General features: G+C 43.7%; 1 protein-coding gene across 1 annotated transcript in view; it reads right to left on the reverse strand.

Annotated features, from left to right (window-relative positions):
- Window positions 1–13,203, reverse strand: part of FOCAD (focadhesin) — a 1,219,893-nt gene that overhangs the window by 869,597 nt on the left and 337,093 nt on the right. Inside the window, exons 11-12 of the mRNA XM_086961452.1 lie at window positions 2,603–2,655; window positions 1,699–1,750 (exon numbers count right to left, since the gene is read on the reverse strand). Of these exons, the coding sequence (XP_086817578.1) occupies window positions 1,699–1,750; window positions 2,603–2,655 (105 nt within the window). The remainder of the gene's footprint in view (window positions 1–1,698; window positions 1,751–2,602; window positions 2,656–13,203) is intronic.

The raw sequence follows: 13,203 nt of genomic DNA on the forward strand, positions 1-13,203 counted from the left end.
AAAGGGCAGTGTTTCGTAACAGAGGCTGTCCTAAGAAGTGGAGTAAAATCTGGGGGGCATGGAATGAGTATAGAGGAAACATTTGCGAACCTCCCTCTGATGATGACGATGCTAGCTCCGATTCCAATTAAGACCTTAGGAACACTAAATGTGGTGAGAATCCCGACCACGACTGTTGAACTAAGATATATTTGTAATTGTGTAATAATCATATTTGTTTCTTTTGAAAGGATATTGTGCATAATCTGTTCGGTATATCAAATGAAAAATGTGCTGCATTGTTTTGAAATGCGAATAAAATATTTAAAAAAAATATGAAAAAATATTGCGCTGAAACTTAGATATATGGCCGATAGTGAAATGATCCATGTAACAGGGCCAGCCTCCAGAGCAGAGCTAAAACAGCAAAAGGAGGGACAAATATAAACTATTCACCAATGAAAACAAAGGAATTTGAAAAGGCACATGAAGGAACTAATGAAAACAGATGGGCTTGCTGAAAACCTATACATTAGATACAGCATGTCTTCAGAGACAGCGCATGTGCTGCCTAGGCGAGCCCTAAAAAATGTCTAACTGGTAAGCATGTGGATGAAAGAAGGTCGAATGTGAATCTATGCAAGGTATCAATGGTAGAGAAAATGCTATTCACCTTGCAATGCCTTGCTTGGGAAGACTATGATCCTTGGGAGGATCTCCAAAAGACAAAGTGTTGAGCGTGTGTGAGAGATTCAGTCCAACTGATGTAGAACATGAGGGATCTGTAAAAATCGAGGGAAGACTTTGACCACTATGTTGCGGTAAAAGGATTGTGCAACAAATATCTCACCTTTACTAGATTCTCTAATGTGAAAGTCAGTAAGTATCTTAAGAATGAAATTTCATTTGTTACGAAGATTCACTGCGTCTTTGTGGATTCCAAGGATGAGTTCCATAATTTGAATACCTAGGGATCTTTGACCATACTGTCTGATGTGAACACAAGTAAAGTTTCTAATAGACATATTCGAGATCCACCCGATATTTGAATTTAAATTGATTTTAATGAGTTATGAAGATCTTAAATAATCCCTTGAGCTATTTCTTTACAAATCTCTGAGAAAAGGATAACCGCATTCCAGGTGAAGGACTGAACAAATAGACTGATGCCAGATGAGCTGTTACAGGCTATTCGTCAAACTTACCTTGGTGAAATTCATTAGCTAAGTTAACACCTGATGTAGTTGTGCCGATACGGAAGCAGAACTTTTTTCTTTTAGTGCTGTCAGTTTTCATTGTAGACAACATGATATGCTGAGCTACAATCTCTCAATACTCTTGAAGAATGTCCAGGTGTGTGAACTCAAGGAATTCAAGAGCTAGACATTTAGGGCCTGATTCACATCTCGGCAGACGGGTTACTAAATCACAACGGTGAAGGATATCTCATCCGCAGAAATATAAATCCCATAGGATATAAATATATATCCCATAGGATATATTGGGATTTCTATTTTGGCAGACAGCATATCAGTCACCGTTGTGACAGAGTAACCCGTCCTCCGTGTTTTCAATCCGGCTCTTAGTCTGGGCTTATGACAGGTGAAGTAGGTCCTTTAAAAGGCATCTCTTTTCAATACCTGCGGTTAAGGACTACTGGCATAACACTGGAATTTCCTTGTGAGTGTGAGGAGGAGCCCCGAGAAAACCTTTTCTTACCTGGAATGATCCGTGGGATCTGCTCTGCAGTGTTGCCTCACCGCCGGCGTGCCTGTGGGGAGAGACAGAGATTGAGGGTTAAACGGGGTGTGAACTGTGGATGGTCACCAACATTAACAAGGGACCACTCTATTTTGGAACAGGTGGGCGGGGTCCATCGAGCTGTGACCCAATTAAGAGGGAATGAAGGAGGGGACAAAAACGCTGTGGGCTGCGAAACCGAAAGAGGAGAAACACCGAGGAGGTCCATGAAGGAAAGGAATCCAATCGCCGGACATCGGAAGATGGGGAGGAAGGAATCAGAGCCGAATAAGACAACACCACCAGCCTCGATCAGTCCCAGAAGAAGTAGACCAAACAGTGGTGGATGCTGCCGGAGGACGCTGGATGGTCCGCCGCACTCAGGAGAGTTGCGGCGTAGTGGGTGAGTGATTTGAGGGAGTGAGCGGGACATAGTACGAGGTAGACTTGTGCTGTATGCACATTCATAGCTGCCTTTTTCTCTGCACCACTTATTGGGCTGCACACCTTGAGATAGAACTAGACGCTCAGTACTAGGAATGTAGAGAACAATTATGTTTGATTCATGGGGTGGAACTTGAGGTATGAGCGCTATTGTTTAATGTTTGACGTTCACTTGTGCAAGGCGCAACCGCTTGTGAAGTGAGGGACAGTCTGAGAAACTGAAGGGACTTATCGGCGGCCTTTCTGCAGGGAATTTATCCTAATAAACGGGGAACTGAAATCACGGGTGCCGAAGAAAGAAACACCTTCTGTTCTCAGAGGAAGATTCAGGGTGGAGGCTCTGTCTGGGTCACATGTTGTCATCCGTGCACTGCTCAATATCACGGGTGAGGTGATGACTTAATGCAATACAGGAGAAAAATATGAACCTCATACTTACCACTCTTTCTTTTCCAAGGATCTTGGTGGTGTAATTCTGTCTGGAGGAGATTCCTGGAGGAAAGAAAGAACACCCAACATCAGCCATATCTTGGAGAAGAAGAAGACACAGTACTAAAGTCCCAGAGATTTATCCGCATAAATCTGTGAAATCAATACAACTCAAAGTTCTGAATCCTACACAGCCTCCTCTTCAGTTTATCAGTTTGTCCCTCCAACATTCCTGTTCTAGGTCATGGTAAAAAGAAACAATTTTGGTTGACCTCCAGTGAGCAACGACCATGTCCAGCTTCTTTTTATCTGGCTCACACTTGGGGCACTCCTCTGTTGATCTGTTCAGAACGCCAGCCCATCTATATATGACTTCTGGCATGTGTTTTGCCATCGGAGAAATGCAGCAGCTGATAGCCCATTTCCAGAGTAACTGTGCTTCCTCGATCGGAATTGTGAAACTTGTACCTCATGTCCTGATGAGTACTGATGCCTTTAAATAAAGAATGAGTGGTTGACTCACCTGTTGTAACATATTAGTTTAAATACAGATATAAAGAGCTACTTATATAAGTATTGATACTATTTTTGAAGACCACCATTTCATTGTGTTGTCAACCAGCTGTAATAAAACGTTAGACATAACGGCTAAGCAGAATAACTTCAAATTTGGCAAAGATTTTTACTCAGAAAGCATGTTTTTGTAAATCTGTTCAGTAGTTTTTGAGAAATGAAGGTTCAATATTTGTAGATATATTTAAAGTTGGTCCCTCTGGACTCCAGCAGCACTGCAAATAAAAAAAAACAGTGTTCCAATTGGCCAAGATGGCCTTTTTTCCTGTGAGCAGTCTTACTCAAACGGTAGTGAAACAATCTTGCGGGAACTTGCATGGTGTTTTGCTGACCACAACCTCAATAAAAATGTTGCAGCCACCATTATAAGACTTAAAGACTTGTTCCCAGTACACTGCAGATTAAAATAAAAATAAAATAAAGATAAGAAGTAAGGCAGCAGGGTAGGAGTAGCCTTAACATCCTGGATCTTGTTGGGTGGGGGTCCCAGAGGGCTGCCCAGGGTCAAACTAAAAAACATCTTTTTAAAATGGTCATGCCCTTTGGTCAACTCCATTTGGCCTTGCGTGGCACAGCTCCTAGCTTGAAGATAGGCATTCTTTCATCATATAAATCCAAGCAAGACTAAATGCTGCAGAAACAGGTAACAGATTACTGACATGATTAACAGAACTGGATCTGCTCTTCCTAACTAACACCTGGCTAAAAGACTTGTCCCAGCAAGTAACAATTACTTTTTCTCATGTCTCTTGTTCCTCAGCAAGATCAGGATGGGAAAAATACCACAGAGTGGCTGGTGTGCAGCTTTAAAAACAATACAATGAAAGAATCAGTTCTACACATGCCAATTCATTTTAGTAGAAATAAAATCAGCAGACTAAATCCACTCCAAATTCCATCTTCCCTTCATGGAAGCAATCAAGCTTTTGCAAAGAAGATTAATGAACGCAAAGAAAAATAGATAGCTTGTTCTAATTAGCGTATTCCTATGGGATTTCTTTTACATAGGGAGACCTGAATGATGTTTCAATCTCTTATTCTGCATCATACTTTTTCCTTTAGTGACTTACCAAACTTGCTACTGCTCCCCAACTTGAAAGCCCCTCTGTTCTGGCCTTCTAAACTGCAAGTCACATTCTTAACTGAGACACCATTCCCGATTGACTGATCAGACCACTTCCTGATCAAGTGAGAAAATCCAAATCATGGGTCAGAGAATATAAAGACATTAATCTAGAGAATCCTAGCATCAAGCGTCTCTTTGAACCTACTAAACAGAGCAGGGAGTCACAATGCTAACCAACAGAAACACAGAGAATAAAACATATCATGGACGCGCTACAATAGCAAAAAGCCAAGAGGTTGGCCTGTGTTCACTATACATCTAAACAAGGAACAGAATGCCTCAGCCACAGCAACTCTGTATTCCCAAAGTAAGTGGTATGTACTTGACTACGCTTCTCCCTTAGGCTCTCCCCAATGGCTCATCACTGTATTTCTGTATTAATGTAGGCTATGTGCCTTTTTTAGTTTGGTCAAAACCCACCTCCTTACTTGGACAAAATATGATCTGCAAGTTGATATGCCTTTGACTGTTGATTAGTTGTTTCCCTGTGCTCCATCTTGTAATTATGCTTTTCCAAAAGAAGGTAGCCTGTGTTTATTATGTTTTTCTGGGTTTCCTCTATTTAGCGATGTGTTACCCTCTTGGGTCTTAACTGCTCACTATAAAACCACAAATAAATCCTTATTAGTCAGTGCACAGGGACTTAGTAAAAATCCATTCAATTGATTTATTTATACAGAGTGTTATAGAGTGCTAAATGTAGAAATCTGACCAATTCAGAACACTTATCACAGTTGGTAAGAAGTCCTCAAAATGAGTAAAGTCTTGAATCTATGGGGGCAATTGGTCAGCTCTTAACCAGAGGATGGGAAAATGAGGGCAAATGGGTTACCTTGTGATATTGTAGAGAGTAAGATCTTTATGTTGATTTCGTCAGCAGTTAGAGTCTGGAAAGAATCTGATCTGCATATTCCGATTCAATTCACCAAGGTAAATTACTACATGTCGCCCCATTTGGAGAGTTGTATCTAAGCTTATTTGGCACATGATTGGATCTTGGAGGCTGAATCCCCCTGGCAAAAGTTTCTTTAATTCAACCCTATGCTTTTGGTTTGGAGCTACCCATTGTAGGGTGGGCACTCTATTAAGGGTAGGTACAGAAGGGAAGTCTTTTGACATATTTGGGAGCTCTCTCCGTATTAGTTTACTCTGGTTCGCATTGAAGTTAGTTGGGTAAAAGCACCTAACATGTTTTTATATGCCAAATGTGTTATTGTTCTCCCATGTAACATCTAATATGGACAACTTAAAGGTACTTTTCCATCTCATCCGTTGCATAACTCCAGTAGTGACAAGATCTCTTGCAGTAACACCACTGTGACTATGGCTGGTCAATCATCCTCCAGTACTAAAGCCCAATGAGTGCCACATCAGTGATGACTTGATATTATCTATTAGCCAGGACCCTCTCAAAAATATTTTTCTATTTAATTGAACCTTGATGGCATTGGCGACATCACTCAGGGGAATTAAGAAATTAGTGATTGCTTCAGACTTCCCAGTAAAATCATCTCTTTGCCTGAATCAACAACCTGCAGTAGCACTGGGGACAATTGTCTTTAAAACATCATGAACAGCTGCCATCATCATTTGAGGCTACTGCAGGGCCTGTCTAATCAATGGGATAATTTATACACACAGTTAGATGACAATGGTAGATTTAATAGTGCTTCATTTCCCAAGAGTCCAACCAGGAGTTAAACACTTTGTGACGCCTGACTGGCCTTATTAGGTTCTGCAATTACCTTAGACCCACATGCATTTAACTGCTTGGACTGGACATTTTTAACTTTTCAAACAACCCCCGTTTTCGATGCACACCAGTGCCACATCAGAGATGGTGGCAAATAACTACAGGGCAGTTACACTTCCATAAAGTAGCCAGGGGGCAGGGCACCATGCCTGCAGTGTAGTCCACACTCAGTTTTCTTACCTTGAATACGCCACAGACAAAAGGACAGCAACTAATACCCAGGTAATCACATACTTAATATGTATAAAAGCCTCAAAGCTAACTAAACAATTGTTGTGGGATCTGTGCAGCTTGCATTGGCTCTCCCTTCAACTTCACACCCAGAGGACAACCCTTGATCCAACAGGTTTCAGTCTGCAGAATATCTAAGCCATACCAACAGGAATCAAGAGATACATCTGGTTCAAGAAGGCGCCGAACATGGCTCCTCGCTATATACGTAAGTGTCAGCCACTAACATGTAACTTGTAAACACATGTAACTCTCTATTACATCAACAGCAAACATTATGAACAGAACTTGACAACATCATGAAAATAATTTGTCTCTAAGCCATGTAGTTGTCTAATTGTTTGTAGCCAACGTAGGATATACATATCATCTCAACAACTTTATATAAGCCATTCAGAAGTTGTTAGCGTCATTTCGCCACATTCACATATATATATATAATGGAATCAAAGCAACATAATGTACAACGATATGTAAAAACATAGCAGCCACCTGAAACCGACTATACTCCCCAACAAAACAAAACTAACAGCAATGTCCTTCAGCCCACGAAACTGTGTACACAGTGATCCACATAGATCTGTTCCGGACGCTATCTAAAACAAGCATTGGCATAGCCATAGGTCACGCCTTTGAGACACAGCGTTTCACAAATGAAACGCTGTACTTTGAGATAGGCAATTAGTGTTTTACCAAAATGAAAGAAACTTTTGTATGTTAAAAGTAAAGCGCGGGTTTCGCGATTATAGCAAAAGTAAAGAAATAGATGTTTTTTTCTATTTCTTTACTTTTGGTATAATCACAGTACCCGCCCCTAAAAGTAAAGCGCGGGTACTGTTAACATTAAAAGTATAGCACAGGTGTCGCGATTATAGCAAAAGTAAAGAAATAGATGTTTTTTTCTATTTCTTTACTTTTGGTATAATCGCGGCACCCGCGCTTTACTTATAACCTTAAAAGTAAAGCACGGGTGCCACAATTATACCAACAGTAAAGAAATAGAAAAAAACATCTATTTCTTTAATTTTGCTATAATCACAGCACCCACGCTTTACTTTTGACATTAAAAGTAAAGAGCGGGTGCCGCGATTATACCAAAAGTAAAGAAAACAAGCAATGGCCGCACGGCCGTGAAAGTGACACGGTTGCGCGGCGCGAAAGTGAAAGGGAAAAAAAAATTACGCTGACAAGGAGGGAGTGGGAGAAGGGAGGGGGTAGGAGAAGGGATTAGTGCTACCCACAGGCTTTTGTCGGCCACCAGCTTGCTATTACGCACACAAGAGCGCACGATTTGCAAAGCAAGCCAGATGGCAGCTGTGCATGTGCGCGTAATAGCAAGCTGGTGGCCGGCAAAAGCCTGTGGGTAGCACTTTTAAAACCAGCTACTAAATGTTTCGCCAGAGCAGCGCATGCGCTGGCTCTAGTGAGACCTAAAAATGCCTCATTAAACAATACCATTTTCTGGTCCAACCTCACCAGCCAGTATTTAATAATACCCCTCTATGAACAATACAAAACTCACTCAAATTGATGGATTTGATGCTCTCTGCACAGTCACCTCCAAACTTTTTACAATCACCCCTCCTACTTTTGCTGAATTTGTTTTTGTTGGCCTTAGGACTCTGTGCACTTTACCACAGCTAACCAGTGCTAAAGTGCTTCGCGCTTTCCTGTAAACATGTTATATTGGTATATTTAACGTAAGTATAACTCCCTGGAAGAGTGGCATACCATATACCCATGGCTGGTAAATTACATGCTACTAATGGGCCTGCATTTATTGTGCGATTCTCTTAAGTAGCCCCTTAAAACATGTCCCAGGTCTGCCGGTGCAGCATGAATGCAGTTTTAAACTGCCAATTCCAATTGGTAAAATAACCCCTTACCAATCCTTAAACTCTGCTTTTACTACATCACCCGTAACGTACGCCCTAAGAGGCCCATAGGGCAGGGTGCATTGTTATTAAAAGGTTAGACACATACTTTAAAGTTTTACTTGTCCAGGTAGTGAACAATTCGTAAAAGTGTTCTGTACTATTGAGGCCTACCTCTCCCAGAGGATCACACTGTGTTTCCTTATAACACTTAAGTGCCAACGTTTGATTGGAGCAAGTAAGGATTTCACGTTTGCTGTCTGAGAAATTGTAGTTCCTCTTTAATGGACTTCGGATTTTAAGTCATAATTTAGAAAATGCCACTTTTAGAAAGGTAAAAGATATACAATTGATTTGAATTGGGGAGAATGTATGACATTGTTCTGCATTCTGTCCATCAACTGTTGTTTTTGCATTTGTCACCCCGAGTGGGACGGGTATGCTCAGACGTGAGTCACATGCTCTCCATGCCACTTGAATCAAGCTATCCTGGCTGAAAGCCCGAAACCAGTCCAGGATGCTTGTTTCCAGTCCAGGGCGGACCAGGCTTGGCAGTTCGGGCTGGACTGTTCCCATGGGACACAGGGTCAAGACTGATTTGCATACGGCTGGGTTCAAACTGGAATGGCATGGTGAGCAAAAAAACGATGGATTTAGGCCAGAATGCTCTGCATTCTGTCCATCAACTGTTGTTTTTGCATTTTCACCACGAATGGGACGGGTATGCTAGGACGTGAGTCCTGTGCTCTCCATGCCACTGGAATCAAGCTATACTGGCTGATGAGGGCTGAAAGCCCAAAACTGGTCCTAGGATGCTGATTTCCAGTACAGGGAGGACCTGGCTTGGCAGTTCAGGCTGCACTGTTCCTAATGGGCACAGGGGCAAGACTGATTTGCATATGGCTGGGTTCAAACTGGAATGGCATGGTGAGCAAAAAAACTATAGATTTAGGCCCAGATCTCTGTACTGGGGTGAATGTATGACATTGTTCTGCATTCTGTCCATCAACTGTTGTTTTTACATTTGTCACCCCGAGTGGGACGGGTATGCTCAGACGTGAGTCCAATGCTCTCCATGCCACTGGAATCAAGCTTTTCTGGCTGATGAGGGCTGAAAGGCCGAAACCGGTCCTAGGAAGATTGTTTCCAGTCCAGGGATGACCTGGCTTGGAGGTTTGTGCTTGACTGTTCCCATGGGGCACAGGGTCAAGACTGAATTGCATATGGCTGGGTTCAAACTTGAATGGCATGGTGAGCAAAAAAACGATGGATTTAGGCCCATATCTCTGTACTGGGGTGAATGTGTGACATTGTTCTGCATTCTATCCATCAACTGTTGTTTTTGCACTTTTAGAAAGGTGGCATTTTCCTGCCTTGTTTGGGGCCTACAGCCTGTTCCTCGGTCCCATAGCAGAGTGTAGTTTGCAGTTGGAGTTTGTTTATTTCTTCCAGATAGTTGCACAATAGAGAGCTTAGGTGTGCCTGGATGGGCCATCACTGGCAGGACAGGGGGGTAGAGCTGGGTACAGCCTCACTTGCAAATCAATAGGCTGTGCCTCGCCTTCACACAAAGGATGTCACACCTCTTAACTGTTTAGGCAGACAGGCTGGAACTAGGGCAGGGTAAGCAGATCATTTCAATAACTTCAAAGGAAATTCTCTAGAAACGTCTACTTAAACAAAGTCACCAGGAATAAACATAGGACCCTCAGACACACTCTTCAGTTCACTTTCTGGGCATATGGAAGGACTCTCAAAGGACTGCCTACTGCTGTGGCCTGCTGTGTACTTCAGAAGACTGCTTTGATGCACCTGGAAGGGCTGTTTTGCTGCCTCAAACCTGCCTTGATCCCTCAGGGGCCTGCGTTGGTGCTTGAGCCCTGTTCCACTTCTTGAACCCAGGACTAGCAGAATGACTCAGAGAGCTAGTTGGCTGGCCTACTGATCAGAGCTTCAGAGAGGACAAAGCGAAACATTTCTACCTGTGAAGCAACACTTGAAGAAGCTTCATTTGAACCATGTTATTCTTTCCGGCAAAGCCTCAAATTATCCACAAGGCGGTGTAAAATTTCTTCACCATACCCACGGATGTCTGACTCGGTTGGAACGTCGGGCCACCCCGCCCAGAGGACACAGGCACTGGAGGTCATTCAGAATGGAAAGGCCAAAACCAAAACGCAGGCCGTGGAGAAGATGGATTAGTTACTTACCTGTAATCCTAGTTCTCATCCAGGGGTAAACTCATCAAAGGCATAATCTATGAATAATCCCCGCCTATTTGCGGGATCCCGGAGCATATAGAAAATACATATAAATATATATGTATATATATGTGAAAACATATATTTGCAGCCTAAAACATTCCCCAACTGGCAAAATTGCCGCAAAATTACATAAAATTAGCATACACACAGTAGTACTCTCCAAACCCCTAAGGATGAAAGAGAGAGCAGTAAACATTTTGCTTTATTGCCATAGGAAAAACCTGTAATTGCAGGCATTTGCCAGTAGGCTGCAGTAGAGTATAAAGCAACAAAGTAAACTGACACCTTGCCTTTAAGGCATTAGAGTAGGGGTACCGTGCCTTTAAGACCTGAAGGCGACCCCCTGCTCCCATGGTGCACCAAAGGTGGCAGTTGGGTCAGTTTTTTTTGGAGGTGCATAACATCTGAGTAGATCCACAGAAAACAACTCATAACTTTATGAACATGCTCGTCCGGGAAGGTGGGCGGGAGCTTATGACTTTGATGAGTATACCCCTGGATGAGAACTTGGATTACAGGTAAGTAACTAATCCTTCTCATCCAGGGGATACTCATCAATAGTCATAATCTATGAATAGATTAGCAAGCTCATACACAAAGTCTCGCGGACGGGCAAGAAATAATACTTCAAAGACTGTGTAGGTACACATTGCAAATACATCTTATGCAAATTAGTTCCTTAAAGAGGCCTGCCATACTCGGGCATCGGCCAGAGTATCTGAGTCCAGGCAATAATGGCGGGTAAAGGTATGCACCGACCGCCAAGTTGCCGCTTTACACATTTCAGGAATAGGAACATTACGGAGGAGAGCTGTAGTTGAAGCTTTCCCTCTAGTAGAGTGTGCATGTGGTTTACCCTGTTAGGTCTTGTTAGCTAGTTGGTAAGCCAAAGCTATACAGGAGACAATCCAGCGAGAAATGGACCGTTTTGAGGGTGACAGGCCAGTATTAGTGCTGCCATAATTAACAAAAAGGCGGTCAGACTCTCTAAGTGGAAGGGTTTTAGCCAAGTAGAACTTCAGGACACTACGGAGATCTAGAGAGAGTAATGACCTCTCCGGGGGAGTAGAAGGTTGAGGAAAAAAGGTAGGTAAGGTAATAGACTGGTTAATATGAAAGTCTGTGACTACTTTAGGCAGAAAAGCTGGATGTGTTCGTAGGACCACCCTGTTGGCATGAAAAACTGTGTAAGGTTCCTTACAACACAAGGCCTGGATTTCGCTGACCCTACGGGCAGAGGTAATCGCCACAAAAAAAAGCAGCTTTCCAGGTCAAGTGCTGCAAAGAAGCCTTATGTATAGACTCGAAAGGAGCACTCATCAGTTTAGTCAGGAAGATATCAAGCTCCCAGGGAGGGGAAGGGGACCTCACTGGTGGGAAGACTTTCTTAAGCCCTTCTAAGAAATCTTTAACTACAGGCATAAGGAAGAAAGATGTTTGAGAAGGTGACTTCCTATATGCTGTGATGGCAGCTAAATGATGGAGTGGTATTTTAGGCCTGATCTCGCTAAACGCAACAGATAAGGTAGAATCACCTGCTCTTGGCCATGTACCGGTTCGAGAGAGTGTTCATGACACCATAAGAAAAACCTCTTCCACTTGAAAGCATATGACTTCCAAGAATGTTCATGAAGTCTGCTGGGAGGTCTAGGTGTCCATACTGGATGACCTCAGGAGCCATGCCGTCAATCGAAGGGAGGGGAGGTTGGGGTGAAACACCTTCCCCTGGTCCTTGGATAACAAGTCTGGACAGCAAGGAAGTCGCCGGTGAGGGACCTCCGACAGCTGTAGAAGATCGGAGTACCACCATTGGCGTGGCCACTCTGGCGCTATTAGGATCATCCTGGTGTTGGCCCTGTAGAATTTCTGGATCACCACCGGAATCAGAGGCAGGGGAGGTGAGGCGTAGAGTAATGTCTGCGACCAGCTGATCAAAAGTCCGTTCCCCAGTGATCCCTGTTGGGGTAACATGGACGTGAAGACGGGGCATTTTGCATTGGTTGCGTCTGCGAACAGGTCTATGTCCGGTATGCCCCAGTGCAGAAAAAGCTCCTGCGTGACTTCCTCGTTGAGCACCCAATCGTGCGCTTCTACGAAGACTCTGCTTAGGCAGTCTGCTTGGACGTGTTGAAGTCCTGGTAGATGATCTGCCACGATGGAAAGGCCCCTTGCCAGGAGCCAGTGCCAGATGGCTTGTGCTTCCAGAGACAAGACTCTTGACCTCGTGCCTCCCTGCTTGTTCAGATAGAACATAGTTGTCGTGTTGTCCGTCTGAATCTGGAGGTGGTTGGGAGGCAGAGAATGGTAAAGAGACTTGAGAGCCATATGAACTGCTCGAAGCTCCAGGAAGTTGAAATGGTAGCCTTGCTATACTTCGGACCAGAGGCCTTGAACTTGGAGCTTGTCCATGTGAGCACCCCAGCCTTGAAGGGAGGCATCCGTGACAAGTGACTGAGATGGAGGAGGACAATGGAATGGAAACCCCCGGAGGAGATTGGTCCGTTTCAACAACCATCTTATTGAGTCCCTGGCTTCTTGAAGAAGCAAGACCCGGTCTTCCCAGTGATCCAATCTCTGAGACTATTGGTCCTCGAGGGCTTGCTGCAGAGGCCTCATGTGAAGGCGAGCATTGGGCACAATGTAGATGCACGAGGCCATCGACCCCAGGAGAGAGTACACTTGTCTGGCTGTAGGGGCGTGAGTGTCCAGTAGAAGGCGACCCTTCAGGAGCATAGATGGCAACCTCTCCTCCGAAGGACACACGCTTGCCTGTACCGAGTTCAGGGAAGC

This window comes from Lissotriton vulgaris, chromosome 3_1, assembly GCF_964263255.1.
Source record: "Lissotriton vulgaris chromosome 3_1, aLisVul1.2, whole genome shotgun sequence".
In the NCBI taxonomy this organism is placed as follows: Eukaryota; Metazoa; Chordata; class Amphibia; order Caudata; family Salamandridae; genus Lissotriton; species Lissotriton vulgaris.